The 21,625-nt window shown below is 45.6% G+C and overlaps 1 protein-coding gene across 1 annotated transcript in view; it reads left to right on the top strand.

Moving 5' to 3' along the window:
* Positions 1-7,186, top strand: part of znf804a (zinc finger protein 804A) — a 49,610-nt gene extending 42,424 nt beyond the window's left edge. The window contains exons 3-4 of the mRNA XM_036545845.1: positions 2,323-2,453; positions 2,897-7,186. Coding sequence (XP_036401738.1) covers positions 2,323-2,453; positions 2,897-6,035 — 3,270 coding nt within the window. The 3' untranslated portion in view covers positions 6,036-7,186. The remainder of the gene's footprint in view (positions 1-2,322; positions 2,454-2,896) is intronic.
* The last annotated feature ends 14,439 nt before the right edge of the window (positions 7,187-21,625 follow it).

The raw sequence follows: 21,625 nt of genomic DNA, 5'->3' as shown, positions 1-21,625 counted from the left end.
TCATCGTAGCTCCTTCAAATAAGAAAGGTTACGGTGGCACTGAACCATATGTAGCATTGTGCTGCCTGAGTGGAATGCCTAATACCAGGGTGGACTCTCCGGCTGCGTGTTTATATAGCGGTGCTGGTGCTGAATTCACAGCCCATTCACAGCTGCATCTCTGCCACATTATGATGTCATGGTATTACAGTAAACAAGTCAAAATAATCCGCTACTGTAGCAATGTATCCGCTTTAGAAATTCCACCCAGAGCCACTTGTGAAGCGCCTCAAAAGATGAACAATTAGATGCTTATTTTGAAGCCCAGTTGACTGTTATTCTGTCATTGTTGTGACTCTAGCTGTGTTCAGTCAATACTACAATGCAAAAACTGTTGTTGTGAGCTACCTCATGCGCATTTAAATTCTTTAACTCAAAGAGATGTGTTTTTCCTTTATTCAGATGACACAACAGCTTCTGTAAGGTATACAAGCATTAATCTCATCCAGAAAGCTGAAGAAGACTTAATATTATAGTTCATCCATTTGCATTTTCCACATTTGTTTTTTTTCCACTAGATAAAAGTTCATTCACATGGGTCTATGCACCTGCTTACTGTACCTGAGAATTCTAGTATGCACTGGGTTTCTTTCTGCAAAGTCAATAGCCTCAAGGGTTTGTTTTCCAGCTTTATGCAACGATGGTAAGCATGAAGACATGGAGAGCGAAATCACCAGGAGGCACTATCTTCTCAGACCGTGCGGCACAACTTGTATAAAATTTCCAATAATTTCTCCACGGAGAGTAAAATTGTGCCATCTTAGAAAATATATACAAAACGAGGCAATGTTTATCGAATATCCCCGCTCCCAGGAGGAGATGTATTAATCTCAGAGATAGCTCTTTTGTTGAGAGCAAAGGAGAGCTATTATGCATTGGTTTGACATTCAAAACATACATGCAGTCAGACCAGCAAGTCAAGTGTAAATTATCATAAGACAGTTTTTATTTCAGATAAATGGGACAATTTCACGCAATTGAACAACCTCATGTGGAACTATTTTTTCATTTATGTAGAAAATAGGTTTGATGAAGCAGAACATTGGCTTGTAAACACCTTCATTACCTTCTTCAGTCCTGAAGAGACTCTTAATCTCTGCCTTTGTATCTCTGAGTGTCTCATACCCAGACTTTATACGGAAAGGTTGTTTAGCAGGAAAAGATTCATCTTCTGAAAGAGCACTGTTATTCACATATAGATGTTAGGAATTAAAGAGCTATTGAACAATTTCATAAAAATATGTCCTGCAAATATCTAACACATGCGTTCTGGGACTCTGGCTTTTGAAGTGCCCATTGATATTAATAAAAGTAACAAATTCAACATCATTCATGCGCTTACCTGCTCTGAATAGGAGAAAACTGTAAAACTGTGACATTACTGCTAATGTAGAGAAGGAGAGGAGGTGGATGTTTGCTAACAATAAAGAGTTTCTTTCTGAGCAAACTGTTATTGAAAAGGGGAGTTTTTGAAATTCATCTGGCATGAAATATTCAAGAAGTTGTGTTCGAGCTGTGGAATGATGTGGCAAATGAACTGAAATGATTTTAATGTTGTATTTATGTTGAACTAGTGTTGTAAAGCCTAGACATGAACCAGTTAGCCAGCAGTGGTCTGTTAACAGAAGTAGACAACCATGTATCTTGCTAGCCAGGACAAATGTATGCGATTACAGTGAACTACTTCTACTACTACTAAGTGGCTGGAAAATGACAGAAACGGGTTAGCTACTTGCACAATATGAACAAGCTTTCTAGGTTGTCAGTCCACAGCTACTAAGCTAAAAGTTACAGTTGTTCTTACTGCAATAGGTCATTGTCTCTTCAAACACTGTAATATAATACAAACATAAATATCTGAGACATAAAATTTAAAGTCATTGAGCTCAGCACTCTCATCGTCTCAATTCCACCATCAAGTAACACCATCAGGGTGCCTCTGGTTTCACCCTCCCCTGGGCTTTCAGTGAGAGGGAGGCTGTTCTCACCATCCTTAACAGGCTGCTGGAACTTTCTCTCACCTGCTGTGATGCAAAAGACATCGAGCATTCCAATCAGGAAGTAAAACGAATCAGTGCAAATATCTGTGTTCATATATATGCATTACTACTCCACAGAGGAAAATATTTATGATTCAGGAATATCAAGCACGAGTGTGACCTATATTATTTCGGGCAGTACTGTAAGTAAATTCAAAGCGACATGTTTCCTCGTAGAGTTTGATCCGAGTCATCCATCTGAGTGGAGGAGATGCGTAAGTCATGTCCTATCTCTCTCTGGCAGAGGCTGAAAGAGCTGAAACAGAGGGAGTTTGCCCGCAATGTAGCTTCAAAATCCAGGAAGGATGTTAAGAAGCAGGAGCGGGCCCTCAGACGTCTGCATGAGCTGGCGGAGCAACGCAGGGAGGTGCAATGGTGGGTGTGGCTTAACTGCATAATTATCACATGTGCTGCAGGAAAATCGTGATCAACCACTTTTTTTTTTTTCAACCATACAGAACCACCTTCCTCATTAATTAAGCCACACGGGTCAATCTGTGTGTCAATGTGTTTAACCCTTTCACGCATACGGACAAACCGGTGTGATTAGAACACTGGATTGGAAAAATCGTAGCTAACGCTGACTTTGAGGAAACGGTGATTAAACATTACAAAGTATAGCAAACGCAGCGGTGAAAACTATGAGGAGCTTAGTAACGCTAATGAAAGCATATCGAGCCCTGTAACATAACACACTTGCTGCATAGCATAAAATAGGAAGCAGTTAATGCAGAGCTTCTCACCTGGCTGTCCATGACAGATGTGCGTCGCTGCGTTTCAGAGGCACTGATTACAGTCTTTTGTGTTGTGTGTTTCAGTGCCCCCGGAAGTGGCCCCATGTTCAAGTCCACCACAGTGGCGGTGGAGGGCGACTCCAGGGAAGCCTGCTGTGAGGGTAATACAGGGGGATCCCAGCCCGCCGCAGGCCTGGACCTGGGCACCCCCACTGACACGCCCAACAGCAGCGGCGGCAAGCTGACCCTGTGGCCCCACGCGGGCAAAGCCAAAAAGCAAACGCACAGGCAGAAGATCGCCTTCTCCTTCTCCCTCCCGAAGAAGGCGTCGGTGCGGCTGGAGTCGTCGGCCGCCGTGTTCTGCGAGAGCGCGGAGGACGGGTCGAAGGAGCGGGGATCTAGGCTGGGGCTCCGCACCCTCGCCGCCGAGCTCGACCTCCTCTCCCCCCCCACCCTGCAGTGCGGGGAGGACGATCACAGCACCCCAGCACAGCAGGACCAGACCGTCCCCGAAAACGCGCAGGGGTCAGCTGATCCGTCCTTGAATCAAGACAGCACGGCCGCCGCTTCGGATCTGTGCACGCTGCTCGTCTACTCGACGGATGCTCCCAGCCCCACCCCCTCCCAATCATCCACTCCCCCCTCCAATTTGGATAATACAGATGTGGGGCTGAATGTGGAGATCTCATCTGTGAAATGCGAAACGACAGAAGGCAAGGTCGATACAAGGGAGGGGTTTGGTGGTGAGCTGAACACAGAGGAGGGCGTGGCAGATAAGAGTGTGACGGAAGAGGGCGTGGCAAATGAGGGCGTGGCGGATGCGGGTGCGGAAGTGGAGAGTGACCCCCTCGTCAGTGGCTCCCCACTCGAGAACCACGCTGACGCTTCCCAGGAGACAGGCCCGTCCCGGGCCCCGGGAAATGAGGCGAACGCAGCCGCGAGGACAGCGCCCTCTTTCACGAAACCCAGCCAGCCCTTCTGCTCGGTGCTGAGCCGAGACGGGGGCACCGTGCTGCTGTGGCCCTCTGAGATGCTGACATTCACCAGGGCGGAGCCGCCGCTGTCCTACAGCTGCAACCCCCTGCACTTCGACTTCAGGGCGTCCTGCAGCCGAACGGACCGAGAGGGGGGTAAGAGCAGGGGCGGGGGCCGGGACGGGACGGGCGACATGCATGTCGAGGGGCCAACCCGTGATTCTGACCACAACCACAACCACTCTCAGAGAGCCTCTGATTGGCTGGGCGAGCTGACCAATCAGGTTCTGAACTCAACAGGAAAGGCGGACCGTCACACGAACGGCAGGAGGAGCTGTCCCAGGCTGAAAAGGCATAAAAGGTGCAGACATCATTCGGAAGAGCGGACTCACTGCAGCAGACGGACCTCAGACAAACTGCGGGACAGACACCGGCGAGAGTACCGCAGCCACAAAAGGAGGAGGCGGAGGAGGAGGTGGAGGAGGGAGACGCACAGGGACGCAGGCAGACACAGTGGCGACACGGAGAAACCGGCAAATTTCTCCAAACGAGCTGAGTGCTGGGACGGATTTGATAGCCACTTTGGCAGCGACACTCCACAACAAGTGCAGCCATTACAGGACTCGGAGCAATCACCTCAGAATCAAGACGAGATGAGCATCCCGGCTACCAAAGCAGAGGCCGCGGGGAGCGGTAAGCAGGAAGCAGCAGGTGGCGTAAACGACGCCGCGGGCAGCCCGCCTCTCTCCGGCAGAGGCTGCGGTGACGGCAAAGTAATGCAGGGACGTGACGGGGGAGGTCTGTGTGACCAATCAGCGGAGCGAGCAGACATCACCATGCCCAGTCAGCATGGCAGCAGCCCACCTCCGACAGAGGGACCCAGCAGCCCTGTCGACACAAGGCCGAGTCTGATTGCGCCACCAAATTGCGGCGACACTTCCCGACAGAACCTGCCCATGAAGAGAAGGCGCGGGTCCCTCAGCGACGAGGAAGAGCAGGGATGTCCACAACAACATTGCACTACCTGCCCTTTGCCAGCGGGTGGCGCTGGTGAGCAAGCCCAATCCCTTGAGGAAGGATCGCCCTGCTGCAGGCAGGCCAGGAGACGGAAACGACGGAGGTCATGGGTCGCCGATCGCAGCCCAGGCACTGATCTGGAGACAGCCAGCGATGAGCCGGATGGCCGCGGTATGGCGGTAGACAATCTCTCCCTCAATGCAGGCACTGAACAGCCTGCAGTCCAGAGTGCTTTGGCTAATGTACTACAGAAAGATGTGAATGAAAGGCCAAAAAATCCTGATAAAGTCTTAAATGGTGATGGTGGGACCAAACGCAATGTGCTCGATTCTCCGACACGGGGTCTTCCAGCGGAGACGCGCAGGGAGTGCACTGGCGGCCTCTCTCCTGCCCGGCTCAGTGCTGGATGCGATACCCGCAGTCCTTTATATGAAACTCTAGTCATGAGGGACAATCCGACAGGGCATACAAGCATCAGAGGTGAGACCAAGAATGCCAGTCCTTGTGACAGTGTTGAAGTGAGCGCAGAAATAGCTGACGCACAGGAGTGTGATAAGCCTTCGGCAGTTGCCAGCTGTTGCCAGACAGAGGTGAGGCAAATTGCACAGGAGAAGTTGGAGAGAACGAGTCACGACAGACTGTTTCAGCACAACCCCCCGAGCCAGCCTCCGAAGGCTCATCCAGGCCTCACGGGTCAGGAGACCAAACTAAACCGGGAAAGCTTGAGGTTGGGGAACACGAGCATCTCCTTCCACGCAGGCCAGCAAGGCTTTCAGCAGACCTCCAACGGTGTTGAGAAGCACCACTTCCTCCAGATCCCGGCCCACAGGCAGCCATCACACCAGCAGACCTTCACCGGCAAGCCGAAACCTGCCATGCCACACCCGCCCCTCCCCGTGCCCTCCCCGATCCTGCACCCCATCCACCTGGCCCCGCCCATGTCCTCTGCCTCCATCACCATCCGCCACACCATCCTCCAGCACCACGCCACCTTCATCCAGCCCCAGCCCCCCATCTTCTCCCAGGTCTTCCCCATCGCCCCTCCGCCCCTGGGGGCGGAGATGTGCCCCCCGGGGCCACCTCCCTTCATTCCCCCGCCCGAGGTGTCCGTGGTGGCCCCGCCTGGCCTGCACCCTGTGGCCATGACCTTCCACGCCCTGCCCCGCCCGGCCGTGTTCCCGCCCATGCTCCCGCCCCCACCGACCATCTTCCCCCTCCAGCCTCTGTTCTGAGGGACGTGACATCACAAGGGACTGTCTGTGACATCATCCTTTATGTAAGATTCCATTCCGTGTGAAGCATTCAGCCGCAGTCATCACAACACCTTGCTTTTTTTTGTACTTAGTAATTATTTTAAAGTAGTGAACCAAAAGGGTTGAGGGGTAAGCCGAAATGCCTCCCTTTTTTCATCCTTGCACTTTGAGAGAGACAGCTTACAGAACATTTTGTTTTATGAAGGAAGATAAATGTTTCCTGTCATTCAGCTGAAACTTAATGAATATTTTTTTTCCTTTAAGAAGACAATCATACATCAGAGCAGTTCATAAAAATCCACCCAGTTTTTATATTCATAACCAGATATTAATGGTAGTGTACTGCGTATTTTTACTTGTCAAGTGCTACAGTAAATTCATTTAAGAACACAGCGCAATATTATTGTAGTTTTTTTTTGTACAACAGTGCAGCCATTATCAAATGCAATGTCTGCAAAAATACAATCAATTTCTATTTTCTTTATATTTTCAAAATTCACGGCTAATTAATACATTATCAGTATTACGTTCATTCTCACAAGAAGAAATGTGGGCTTGCATACATTTTATGCCTTTGGACATGAAATCCAACCCTCGTTCATGTTCTTTAAATGTGTCTTTGTCAAGGTTTGCTTGCTAGACTATAAAAGCACTTGACCACTAAGAATGATGGGAATTCAAATCAAGGTCCTTTTATACTACTGCCCGTCTGCATATCCTTTGCTGGATATCATACCGATGTGAGAAGCAATGACACATGCATCAAAGCTCAGATTGTAGGCTTATACTGTCCACACAGTAAACTGCTGTAGTTATTAGAAGAGTGGCAAGTGGCCAAGTGTCTTTATAATCTGTCTGTGAACCTGGTTACAAGTGCCAGCCTCTTTATGGATCCGGTGACCTTCTACTCGACATAGAGAACTGTCTGAATGCACAACGCCGACTTACTCTGCAACAAACTCAACCTGCTGTTAATACGAGAAACTGTACATGTTGTACATTAGACATCTTTATAACCCGCTTGTAAGATTTATTGTAAAATATGTTTGCCGTTTTTATTGTGTAAGGTACCCAGTATGTATTAAATATTTAGATAAAACAAAACAACTATGTTTTTTACCCCAATTTGCCAACAGAATAATAATTATTATTATAATTGTAATGATAATAATAATAAAAATAATAAAGGAAATCATTCAATAATAAATTAAACCCACAGAGAGTGTTTTGTGTTGTCTTTTGTACTGCTTCCTATCTGAAAATAGCTTGTAGGGTGAATGTTCCTACCTCCTCCACAGTTTAAACTGTTGTACCTGTCAGGAGGCTTCTGTACCCACAGGAAACCAGTCCCTTCTGGTGAAACACACTGAATGAACTAATATTTGGGAGGTGAGCAGACATACCATTGGGGAGCAATTTGTCTTTGTACTGAAGAATCACTACCTTATTTTTGTGTGTGTGCCTAGGAGGTTACGGCAAAGGTGCGATTTTGAAAGGCACAAATGGAATTCCTCCATTTTAACTGAGATGCTCCAGAATTTCTTGATAAATTGCACTCCTTGCAATGATTTCCAAGGTCTACGGTGTTAGGCCGGCAGATATCGCCAGGTGTCAGCAGCGCCTCCTACTGGCGCGCTGTGCAAATCACCTCTGAAAAAAAGCCGGAGTGTTGAATGATTCCGGAATGCTGAATAACGCCGGAGTGTTGTGTACTTTCGAACGCACAAACAGAAGCCGAGACTAGTGACAGCGTTCCTTCACACGTGCGCTGTCTGCGAGGGTAGGGAGATGGGGTGTTCGCCGCCCGCTCCGACTCGGAGGCATTGTCTCCGTGCTTTCAGCGGACGGCGCCGCTCCGTTCGTGCCCCCCCCGCAGCCCCTTTCAGCAGAGCTCCTCTCAGCCAGCTCTCTCTGCGTGTGAGGTTTTTAATTCACACGGAAACAGCCCGCCCTCGCTATTATTAGTCACAGTTAGGGAGGTGACTCACGCTCCCGTTCGCTCTCTTGCCTTTTTTTTTTTTTGGTCGTTATGCTGGCCCACAAATGAGGTGCTGGACCATGTTTGTAGAAAACTGAACCTCAAGAGACTCCACTGACAAACCCCCAGATCCCCGCCTAACCCCACCCACTTCCCCGCTCTCTGCTGGTTCTTTAAGGATGTGGAGCAGCAGTACAGAACAGGTCTCATAACCCAAACGCTGCCGGTTCAGTTCCAAAGTGGCCACTGCTTTTGTTCTGGGCATCACACTTAACCCCATTTGCCTCTGGCTGTGTAGACATGTAAAACTGTAAGCTAAATCATTCTAGATAAGAGCATCTGCTGAACAAATGTCATATCATAATTTAATACATCAACAAGGTTTGTGGACCAGGTGAAGTGGAACCGAGCCTCACCCCTCGCAGTGTAGCAGTGCAGCCCTGCCTGATTCTCGCAGGGTCTCTGGTTCCCACAGCAGACTACGTGTCGGGCTCCACACTCGGTTTGGAACACCCGTGGTCTGCATCTCGCCAAGGAAACCCGGCCACAGAACTGTAAACTGCATCTAATCATTTACATTTTTCCCTTGTTATGTAATGCGGAATTAATATGCAATGTTTTGTAAGCTGGCATGTCTTCATGCATCTTGCCTGCAGACTCTTGGACGGTCTCATTTCAAACACCCACAGACAGCATTGTCCTATACCGGCAGCGCAACGCTATGACAAATTACTGAATGCATAGGTAAAGAAATAAACGTTCACATTTCCAGCATCTGTAGCTGCACAGCTTGTAGAATGCGGATTACCCAGAGCTCCCTGAGTCATCCTGTTTGTTCATTAAAAGTCACCATTTACTCTTTCCTTTATTTGCTTTTCTAGTTGCTGTGTTTTGTTTTTCTTCAAGGTCGAGGAAACTGATGAAATAGTGTGGCTGAAATATAAGCAAAATTGTACATTTCTGTCAAGCTATTAATTTAAAAGGCTTACTGCTATGGTTCTTTTTTTCTGAGGGTAGGATTTTATTATATCAAGAGAGCGCTCAGGGTGATATCGGAACGATCTTACAGGGACAGCAACATTTGTCTTTGTATGAATTATATTTTGAAGGAGCTCTATGAGTTGCAGCAGTACACCAATAAAATCACTCCAGTAACATGTCAAAATGTCAAAAAAATTATGTTTTCTGAGCATGAATGAAGTACTAGTATGAAACGTTTCAGGGCTGGGTCATATGGCCATCACAGATTATGGAAACCACAGAGATCTTAATACACAATGGCATAAAAGTATAAAATCTTACAAACAAAAATGAAAACAGTCTCTCCTACACACAGATCCACAGACAGTGCTCTATTGTATGTATTCATACTAAGTAATTATGTAATAAGTTTTTGTTTCAATATATATTATCTAAATTCTAATATCTGGGACTTTTAATATTGGCATGTCCCGCAGTGCCTCTCACACTGACGTTTGACTCACCCCCATGTATTTACTTACTGACATTTGGGCGATGGTAACGAATTGGTGAGCCATGTAACATACTCCCACAAGGCGCCGAGACACGTCAAGATCTCAAAGTTGAAAAAGTCTTCTGCCAGAGGCGACCGACATCACACAGTGTGTAAACAGGGCGCATATGAAATCTCCCTCTTATGTTTCTTGAGGTGCATTAAAAAAAAAAAACACACAAACCCAGATGACTTGTAAAGTGGTGTTTGCACATACGCTATAAATGCAGTTACCTACATCGACCTCACACTGGGTCTGCTGAAAACGCTTTCCCCCTCAGGGCTGAAGCTGATAAAACCCAGCCAGCAGCCTGCATGTTGGGGCCAGCAAAGGAGTCCTGCACTGTGGTCGTGGCTGAGGAGATACAGGTGGGAACTCTGACTCTGTCATGGGTTCCAGGTTGGAGATAATGCTGTGGATGAGGAGCTGTTGTGTTTGACCTCCTCAGCACTCTGAGCTGAGGAGGTGAGGGCTGGATCTCAGAGTGATGATCTGGCAACCCCCTTCACAATGCCTTTACAGTGCCTGACCCTCTGTTCCACTTCCTGCTTATTTCACACCGGGGGCCGGGGCCTCCTGCTGGTGACGAGTGCCTCCTCTTCCTCTGCGCCGTGATGCTGGAAAGGGCAAGGAAGGGGTGGAGGCGATTCCCGCCTGCTTTTTAAAACTAAGCCAGCGAGGCCTCAGATTCTTGAGGCTCAACACAGATGTTTTCCCAACGTGAGCGCAACAGCATGTCAGCTCCAGATGGCACACGCCGACATGCCACTAGCTCCATGATGGCGGTCAATCCTCCACTGTAACAAGCACCCAATTATCTACAGTGGGATACACCTAAACACGTACATAGCCACTCCTTTTTCATTTAGACAGGCTTGCTTACACGTGGTCAGGTGGGAACTAACTCTGTAGCAGGATGGATTGGTGAATGGATGTAAACTAATTTGAATATAAGTAAACACATTAAAAAATTTCTATACAATAAAACACAAAATGTCTGGAAGAGAGAGTGGAGCACATCCACAGCTTACTCGCGTGCAAATGTGACTAACAGGTAAATGGACGGGAGAAATCCATTACGTGTTTTAAATGAACGTAGCAAACCATGAAATTCACTCAGCATAGAGATTTAGTGTATATACTGTTTATACCAGATATGCGCTAGCTGGTGTTCAGAAGCCACAGTTATGCGTCTAAGGGATAAGCAGTATGGTGAGCAGTGATAGCTAAGAATAAACCTATCACAGTAAACCACACACATCCTCAGCAGACATGGAAAGGGTTATGCCTTCTGTCTCACTAATCACTGGGAGATTGTATTATGTGTTCATGACAGACAATGCAGGCCTTGTCTCCACTAAATGGACTTAATTTCAATACCTCTAATGTGTTTAAAGACTCATTGTGATTTTAATTTGTGCACGCAGGCTTGTCTTACCAGTCACCAAAGTGTTGCTATTCAAAACCCGTGACCATTCTATTCTTGCCTGCAAATAATCAGATCCGCCTGAAACAGTGCAATTGTAAGTCCTTGTCTGTGATTGGGAACGGCAAGCAGTAATTGGCTCATTGTTCCACACCTGACTCTGATTGCATTATCCACAGTATAAAAGCAGGTGTGTTAGAAGGTGAAGGTATATTCTGTGCTGTGAGTGAGTGAGGGGTTGGGTTGGAGTGTTTGATGGTAGAGTGACATAAAATGCCTTTGCCCTTTCTTAGAGGCTGGGTTTTAGGAAAAAAAAAACTTTCATATGATCCCCTGGATCTTGCTTTTTAAAAAGGCTTTTCAATTAGAGAAGTATTAGCTAGTTATTCCAGACATGGCACAAGACTGGGATCCAGCCCTTTGCCACTTTAGGGAACCCCCGCTGGGGAGGGTGTTATCTGAGACTGAGTGGTGCTAACAGAAAGTGTGCGTGCAGCAGAACAGACACGTGAAGGTTAGGGACGGGCTGCTACAGGCGAATGCTCCAGCGTGCAGCATCCTCAGATGAGGGCCTAACAGCAGTGCAGACTGGAGCCTAATCTGTGTGAGGAATGGCCTGAGTTAAGATGGAGGAGCTCTCAGTCCCTGATGAGAGCCAGTGGCGGGGCTCCTACTAAGAAATCAGACCTGATTTCTTTGGGGCTGTATGGCATAGCATAATGCTATGTGTCAGCACTCTGCTCCTGGCGTGTGGCGGTAAATAGAGCTTAGAATCAGGCCTATGTGCAGCCTGAATGAGGGAGCCCACTGTGACAGAGATGGGGAGTGGGGCTTGTGAAATTCAGCAGGAGGAGGGGGGTTTGGCTGCAGCCCCAGGTTGCAGGGAGATGCAGTTAGGTGGTTAACCATGGCCCCTGATTGCTGTGAAGGTGGGAGAGGGAAAATGGATCACCTTTTTACCATCAGTAACACGGGCACAAGCAAAGCCTCCACTTATTGCTATAGTACCATTCTGGAGTCAGGCCCAACCTGTATTACCCTTTCCAAATCTGACATGTGTCAGCTTCTGCTGTAGACACAGAAAGCTCATACATTCATTAAGCAGTCAAGGAAGTAAGGGCAAATTGTGATGTTTTATATGGTATGGGACTTCTCATTGTATTTCAGTCTGCAGGTAGTTACACTGAAATACATTTTTATGGACATGCTTTCATTTTTTTGTGAAATGCTTTAAGAGTAAATGGTATACCCTCCATTAAAGTGTCATGTAAAACTTTAAGGTCGAATTCAGTTTTAATTAGCTGCACTTACCATAGCTCGGGTTTGCACAAGTGTGCAGAGCAAGAGATCTGGGCTGTCGCGACTGTTCGCCGTTTTGAGAAACATATTTGAAACACATTTGAATTCGGGGAGAGGTATTTCTTATCCTTAACCGTATGAGAAATGCAACAGTGCATTACATGTTTGACATACGAATGTGACAGAATCAAACCATCCGCTCAAAGCACAGCCCACAGAGCCGCAGTGGTGAATAAAACTTCGCCTTCCGGCACATAAGAGTAAAAAGTCGTTATTACTGTCACTCAGCTCCTTCCATCCGGCTGCGCGCTTTCCCTCCCAGTTCCGATCCCTTCGCGCACAGAACGGGTCACGGACTCTTAACGTTCTTTTGTTTCTCTCGATAACTTCTGATGGATGTGAATTGCCCTGCCACCGCTGTGCAGCAGATTGCTTCCATGCCGACAGTTTACCGCTGCGCCGCCGTCCCCTTCGCTTTCTCTTATTGATTCAGTTGTCATTGAATTACAGACCTTACATCTTAGATGGCTTCTGTCAAAAAACAGGGAATTGCGGGCCGGCGGTATTTTCGGCCACATTCCGAGAACTAAACTTTTGTAAAGAGGAGGTGACAAGGGCTTTAAATTACGGCACAAAAGTACCATATTAACTTTTAACTGCTTTTGATCCGTGCCAACTCGTCAGAGGGCGCGGTGACCAGTGACAGTGCGCGCTCTGGACATCAGAAAGTTTGGTCAGAATTACCTTACCCCGCTATGAATTTATCCCTCACATCCTTAGCCCATAACAGTTTATATCTATACCCATAAATGGGTGTATAAAATATGCTTACATTTAATTCAATTAAACTAAATAATCAATTAGACTGTTTTCAGGAGTATTCACTCGGGTGCTGCCACTGTATGCGTAAGCAAAAAGTGTTACGATCAGTAGATTTTTTTTTTTTTTACGTTAATTCTCTAAAAACAGTTTTCGAACAAACAAGTAGAATCATGTCAATTTCGGTTGGATCCGTGAAATTAAATGAACATAATTATTAAAGGCTTTCATAATTTTAAAAGTAAAACTCCTCCAATTCATGATTTCTCCTGTTTGAGTTGTCACACAAGTACTAAAATCAGCTTACTCAACAAAGGATATATTGATTAGTATTGTTCATAACTGGACACACTGCGATGCTTTCATCCGTTGTCATCTTACCCGTCAGCGCGCATGGAGCTCGCGTACATGCGCTTGTGTGGCTTCCCGGTGTGCCACACACCACCCTCTATTGCGACACCACAGGCGCTGCTCAAAATTCATAATTTTATGTTCGTTTCACTGTTGTTGTTCAGATAAATTCAATATTTAATTACAATGAATTATGAGAATTGAATCCTGCCAAGTATGAATTAATTGGGCTGCAAAAGACCAACTTCAAGTAGGCCTAAGCCTCTTTCAAGGATCCAAGTTATATTTGCTTATTTTACTGGTAATTTGATTCTCTGGTGTTATTCTGATACCATTAGTGTAACATTATTATATTCATAGCAACGTTGGCTCGCCATGAAAACAGGACAAATGGTTGTAACACAAATGGAAATAGTGAAAGGATAATTGCCATAATTGCAGTAATTTATATTGCATTAGAGGGACTTTAATAACACACTACTTTGATATCATTCAAGTGATAAAATGGTTTTGCAGTACAAGTGTAATTGATTATAATTGGTTGGCACTCATTCTGAATGTTAATGACAGATGTGATCTGACTTTTCCTGTTTTTGGAAATCGTGAATGGTAGAAACTGAACTGATTTACTTTTTGTTGTATAGTAGACAGTAGATCTGATACTTAGACATCAAATTAAACATGTATGTCTGACTCCTAAAACAATTAAGTCAAATCCATGTTACTTGCTCCATATTAATGGACAAAATGCTTCATCCTACATAGACCCTACGTAGGCATTTAGATGTTATTCAGTTTATTCATTTCCATTACTACACATCATAGCCCTCATCTAATATTATTTTACATGTGTACATTCTAGTATGTTTGAGTAAGGCACTTCACTGTTTAGGCTGTTGATCCAGTTTAAAGGGGGGTATTAAAATAATTTGTTCCAGACTCACTCCGGGCTCTGTGGCTTTGACAGTTTCCCCGCCAGCAGAACCAGCGGCTCCTTCTAATTAAAAATAACAATAATAAGTCCTTGCAGTGGAGAGGAATGTGTGTGGCGGGTGAGCCGCAACCTGCAGCCACAGCCTTCAAGGACCTCACGCTCTTCATAAAATGCGTCCTTGATGAACATGCGACCACGCTCCCCCCCCCCCCCCCCCCCCCCCAAAAAAAAGAACAGGGGTGCCGGGGAGAGCAATGCCACACAATTGAATTCCTGCAGTAGTCATTTAAAAAACGAAACCCCAAGAACTGAAGTGGCCTTGGACGGAGTTTCTTTTTTTCTCCTTCAAAAGGCTCGTTACGATTGGTGAGGCGCATTCTTTCAGAGTCCTTGAGGATACAGCCGCCTCTTTCCCGTGACTGAAGCTGCACTCCTGACCCGCTAACAGGGACGCGGACAATGACAGAACGCCGCTGAGGCCTCCCGTTTACGCGGTGTTCTATTTTCATACGTCTCGGGAGGTGAAAGGTGCGAGAATTCCAGCCGTTGCAGGAGCACAGCTCCTTGCAGCAAGTGCATCAACGCTTCTAAATGATAACTAAGGCCGCAGGAAGGTTACACATGTGCTTTGAAGAGTGGAATGACAGAGGCACAGGATGGACTATCAACAGAATACAAATACATGTGCAAAGATCTTACTATTGGTATTCACACATTCCCATCGGTGCCGACACACATTTTTGAACAATTTTGATCTTAACTTACACAGTATAAATTGCAACCTATGTAAGTTTCTGTGGATTAGAGCACCTGCTAAATGCCAATAATGTAATGTAATGTAATGTAATGTAAATTATTTAAAGTTGTAAGGCAGTCCAAACAATCACACATTTCTTTTGTAGCAGGATCTATCAAATATCAACTGGTTATGCACCTCAAGTGTATTTATTGATTACTGAGAAAGTCAATCGATGGAATATAATGCGCTACGTTAATACCTCCATGAGCGTTTTAATACCTGCGGATTTTCGATTTGTATGGGTGGGAATGATTGTGTAATCGCAGCTGTGCTTTGACATCTGTTTCCATTTTTCCGAGATCAAAAACAATTAATGTGAGAGCATCATAAGGCTATTAAATACGGCTTTGTTCTGACACCTCAGTATGGGGTGTGGGTAATTAAACATTGAAGGTGCTGTTTGGATTCTGTCAAACCACTTGTTTATTTAATGGGACTCGCAGTGGAACTTGGCAGTCACAAATGTGATGAAATAAAAGCTTTTGAAGACAGTGGACAAGAAGGAATCGGTAAAGCCGCGGCTAGTTTCTGTCAGAAATGATGGTTTTATCAACAACAAACTGCAATTTGTTTCTTCATTCACACATGCCTGAGTTGACCGTACTCCAGGAACTGAAATGAAATGTAACTACTGATGGCAGTTTATGTAGTGATGATGTCAGTGTTAGTATGCATACCTTTAACAATGCTCCTTATTTACTTCATGTTGAAGCACTGCACCGTAATCATTTGAATCAGATATTGACAGCTTTGAATGATACCAACTACTGTTAATATTGTTAATATTATTATTATTATTATTATTATTATTACAATCATTAATTATACTGGCCTATATGAGTAATCTTCACTGGTGATGATGATCATATTTGGTCCTCTGTTAATCCCCCTGTGTGACAAATGCTAATTCTGCGTCCCGATAAATCGTAGAGCACTGCGGCGGCAGCATTTAGCAGTAGCAAATGCATGCAGTGTGAGCGCTGCCGATGTCATGATTCCACGGTCTTAATGCAGGAATTTCAACCGATGACCCCAATTTTGCTGCCAAATTGTATTCGCCGTTCCGAGAGCGAGAACCCGACGGAAGCACGGTCCCGGCTGTGTGTTCCAGCTTGATAAAACCGCGAGTGTGAAGAGTTGGCCTCTCGTCCCTCATCCTCCCTCCAGCGTGAAGTGCCCAAGCAGCCAAAACGCGGGGTTTAATCGGTAGTCAGATCACCTGTGATTCCGAGTCTAAATTAAGTACTCAGTAATAGAAGCTGCAGAAGGGGGAAAAAAACAGACCAATTATGCTCCTCGGGGGTACGGTTCCTTACCCCTGAATTATTCTGCCGCAGATAAGTGGCTTCGCCTGTGGGAGATGCTTCCGGCTTCTATAATGCTTTCCACTTTATGGCCAGAAACTTCGATGGAATTTCAGTCTTCCTGTGTTGTAAGTACCACCTAGGTGAGGCAATTTGATCAAGCTGAATTCACCTGCTGCAAAACCCTGGCCCACCTGCTCGGTTTGCTCCACTGCATTTCCTCCACTGCAAAGCAAAGAGGACACTGCACTGTGGCATAGCCACACAGAAAAAGGGGCACAAGCTAAAGGTTGCCAGTTCAATTCCACATTGAGGCACTTCTGTTGCAAGAAAGGTACATTTTCCTGACTCGCTTAGTTAAAACATAAAGCTGTATAAATGGATAGCATGTAAAAACTCTAGATAAAGGTGTGTGCAAAACAAATGCAATGTCAGTCTAATGGTTTAATGGTTACCCTCACCCATGATTTCCTTTCTACAGAAGAATGAGATCACATATTGTTACTGCCAGCATTACATGAAGTAACGCAATAGGCTGTGTAAGTATGTGCACCTTTCTCATGGGGGGGAAAAAAAAACCTTATTTGTACAGCCTGAAAGGCAGAGTAGCCTCTAAGATTCAGGCGCAGTCAGGCAGTGCTTAAGACAGAAACGTGATGGTTACTATGAAAAACACTGCGTGCAAATGGCGTCCACTCCTGGCAGCTCAATTCATTTCCCACCGGCAGCGTGAATGATGGAAGCTGTCTGCTACAGAAACACATTTTATTAAACTTGACGCCCGCAACGGCACAGGGAAAAAGAGTGAGAAATCCTCTTCTTTTATGTCCTCTTGCCTTTTCTGTCATTGTGCTCAAATATTGGATTGGGATAAACTATTGTTAACCGGTGTATGATGAGGCAAGGGGCAAGAGGTACCTATTAAGTGGGGATTGGCCGTTATCTCCCAGCCTTGCAAAACAGCTGCTGCTGATAGGAAAATGGCTGTGTGGCACACTGTAAAAGAGAGCCTGGGGCCTGAAAAGGCTTAATATTCCCTAATAGAGTCAATCCCATTTTAATGGAGTCATTCAATGGGATTGACAAGAGATTGTCTATTGTTGCCATTTCTGTGGAAAGAATGTCAGCGTGTGTGTGTGTGTGTGTGTGTGTGTGTGTGTGTGAAGGCGGGGGGGGGGGGGGGGGGGGTGCTCGGGCTGCTGAAACAGACCTATCAACTGCATCTCAAATGAGATTCTTTTAATTCGTGTTGTCGTTTTTTGTCACAGTGCGGGTTCTTCATATTTTCCAGGTGACTGTCTTTAATCGAGGAGAGAGGAAGAAAGGCTCAGAGCATCACATGAATTTCTCTCTGTGTCTGACCTGCCACGTCGTAGATATTTCCCATTCAGGTAACGTGGTGTGCGGTCGGAGCTGCTTTTTATATTTCCATTGTCATGACATGCTCGTAGCTTGTAGCAGGACGTCCATGACATGCAGTTTGTTTAGCATGAGAAGTAATAGGAGTTAGCAGTGTGGGTTGGGTGCATGAATTATCAGCAAACATATCCTTCTCTCTTCGTCTCTTCCAGGAAAAGTCCACTGTCTTTTGTGCCGAAGGGTTCCATTCCTCTCTAAGGCAACAGCACCTTTAACCCAGCTGCCTAATGCAAATCCTGCACTACAACAAGGATCAAAATGCCAAAGCTAGAAACCTGCCTGCGGTTCTTTTTTCTTTTTCTTTTTCTTTTTCTTTTTCTTTTTCTTTATCATCATCTTTTTTTTTTTTGCTTTCCACCTATACAATATTAATTTAATGAGCTTTACAATTCTCTTCGCAGTTTTCACCTGTAGGTACAACTTAGGCATATAATGCAAAGTTATTTTTACCACCTAAAAACCCTAATTAGCACCTAAAAGCTTGATGTTGTTTAAAGGACTGTCATAATGGCTTAAAGCAAGAGATAGTTCTTTAAGGCTTTTAAACTTGGTGTATGACTGAACACCTATAGAGAAATTGCAGCTATTGTAGAACCTAAAGAAGAGAGGCAAACACATTAGCTATCTAAAAGTCAAGCCCTACAAGGGTGTCTGTGCTGCTCATGCACTTTAAACCAGTCAAATTGCTCTTGACAGCTGTTAAGTAAGATGGAACACTATTGCAAGCCATTAAACCAAAACATTATGAGACATTAGCCCTCCGAAGGGATAATTTCATGTGTGCAAGAATCTAAACGACAGGCCGTCAATGGAACAGGAAACCATTTTGCCTAAATACAAATGATATAATTAATGAGTGAAACAAAAAAAAAAATTATGTGTTATGTGTCAAACAATTTTTACTTTTGTGAAAACAAAAAGAAGTTCTCTGTTTTTGGGGATGGCTACCCTTCTGTAGCGATTTCCTGTCGTGTTACGTAAACCCTGGAGATTTATAAAACCGGTTCAGTCGATGCCAAAATCGATGGCGTTTCCTCTCTCGGTGTAACGCTTCTGCGGGGCAACAACCAATAGGCTAACGTCTGCGCTGCACTGAACATCAATTATTCAGACCTTGGGGGGGGGGAGTGGGGGTGAGCTGGATTAAGGAGAAAGTCCGTGTTTGTCGGGACCGGCGTCTGCGTCACCCCCAGCCAGGGTCAGCCGGGTACAGAGGCAGCATTTCCCCGGAACACGGCCGCCGGCCATCTGCAGCCCAGGGGTTTCTGGGAGTTTAATTACTTGTGGAAAAGGGCAAGCACTCCTCTTCTCTCTGGGGGGGGAGGGGGTGTCCGCTGCACAGCGCAGGAGAGAGGCCTGCAATCAGGGTGCCTTCGATAAAACTAATTATATGGAATCAACCCAAAATCAATGGCAGGGGACTAAAAAGAGGGTGTTCATCGCTGCCTGGTAAACTCACAGCGGGTGGCCTGCACCATCTTAGCCCCCTGCACATTGAACGAAACGTAATCCTTCCTGTGCCCAAATTTTGGTGGTTTAAAAGCATCGTGGCAAGCAAACGACACACACACAGTGCACACGGGAATCAGTTATGCCTCTGTGGTTAAGTCTTTATCGGTGGTAAAAATCTGAAGCTGGCTCACCTTTCCCCCTCCACCTGCTACAACTGAGAATCAGTACTTATGAGGTGTCCTCATTTTTACCAATGTCTCTGTAAGGGGGGAAAAAAAACATGACCTCTGCCGATTCGCTCCGTGCAGCCCCAGATATAAAGCGTGGATCAAGTAAAATGGCAGTCAGAAGACACCACCTGCCGCTCTGAGCTCGAATCATTTGGGAGTTCTCAGTGCAAATCCTCCCTTATCTCTGTTCTTTTCTCAGCACTATTGCGCTGTGACAGGGTAATCTCTACATTTTGAGAAGGGATCTTCCCTCTTGCGCCTGGAGCAAAATCACCAGACCTTTTTCTTTTTTTTTTTTTCCCCCTGTTTCATCTAAAAAAGAGAGCGCACGTTTGAGGTCGTCGGTTCTCACCGTATCCAGGCAGCAGACCCGACACTGCGTCCGACGCCAGCACGTGGTAACCAGTGAAGCCATAGATAATCCATTGGCTAATGCGTCTCCCTCCCCAGAACAGCACTCATTGCCCATTAATGCCGTTAAATCAGATCATTATGGCCGTTTTTGCAGATTACCTTTTGCGTTTTTGCCCTTGATCCCGTTTTTCCTTTTTACTCGCACCGATACGCACTGGAGTGCTGTGGGAAACGAGGCCTTTTAATAACACTTAAAACGCTGAATGCTTGTGTTTGTGGGGAACCGCCCACTGCAATGAAGGAAAAAAAAAAACAGCATGGCTGTCCACGTTTGTGCAGGAAGTGTATTATCAGTTTTGGACGCGGTCTTCTCTCAGTGCATGACGCTAAAGCTTTGTAGCGTGAGGAAACCATACCTTTCTCATTGTTCACAAACAAAACAGTTTTTAGGGCCGCCTCGGCCAGACAAAAAAGTGCCATCACCGTGGCAACCAACAAGCGAAAGGTCAGCTTTTTTCTGTCTCTCACTAAGATGTACCGTTACACGCATACTTTCATTCCCGCGGTCTCACATTGTAGGTGAAAGACGACCTTTATCCCTTAATGTAGTGAGCCTTTAACATTTTACTCAGGGCAGAGTCTTCTGTTGGATCTGTCGCACTTTGATAACGCCGTCAACACGCAACGCGAGGCGAGGACTGTTGCCACGGACCTCTGCAGCATTTTTCAAAGGGATTCTTTGTTGCATTTCGCTCATGATAATGAAAAAGAAGTGTGCAAAATCATTCAAGTTATTCAAAAAGGGAAGGCTGGAGGGCAAATTTAGAATGTAGTTAATCATGTTGATGCAGGAGGGGAATTCGATGTCTGTGCAAATCATGTATTCATACATCAAATGATGACTGGAATTAACCACAGCTGGCTGCTTTTATATCTTCTGATATTACTTAAATAATTCTAAAAATATTCTGGATGGGAGATATATCAGGCCATTCTACAATTATTGACTTTCATAGCTGTACAAAGTAAATGACTTATGGGCTGGGGTACTACTGGGTTCTAATTAGATTGTGTCCAAAATGTAATACTGTCAAATGCCAGACAAAATGTCGCGGGGGGGGGTGGTTAGAAGAATTAATTACAGTATTTTGAATTCTTATTCAATTACACCAAACTTGGTTGAAATACATTATTCTTCTCATCAACTCTTTCAACCACCTTTGATCCAATAGGTCATTACACAAGTGGTGATTCAGATGTATCTAACCTGTTAGCCTGGGTAGACTGCAAATATAAACCAGTGCATCCATATGTTTTAATATTTGATAGCCAAAAGTGCTCACAGTAGCCAAATACCAGGCAGTACTCAGTGCTTACATTTTTAATCGTCGAGATTCCTTAGCCTTCTACATTGACAAGGTAGAAGTCATCCCTAGAGAGGAAGGGGGGGGGGGGGGGGGGCTTCAAATCTCGACCACAGAATGTACTGATTCTACCCGGGGCGTTATGGGTTTACACTGCTTCCCGGTGGAGGATGTACAGAAAGCTCATGCATGGCACCACCGTGTCGGTTTCATATGTCAATGTCTGCCAGCTGCACCCCCGGATGGCACGGCTCTCACTCCCCCTCCGCTTTAAAACAAACCTCCGAACTCATCCCGCGCGCATCTTTTTCGGGTAGAACAAAGAG

Source organism: Megalops cyprinoides, chromosome 14, assembly GCF_013368585.1.
Source record: "Megalops cyprinoides isolate fMegCyp1 chromosome 14, fMegCyp1.pri, whole genome shotgun sequence".
Lineage (NCBI taxonomy): Eukaryota > Metazoa > Chordata > Actinopteri > Elopiformes > Megalopidae > Megalops > Megalops cyprinoides.
Note: the sequence above shows the minus strand (reverse complement) of the source record. Positions and strands in the feature narration are given on the sequence as shown.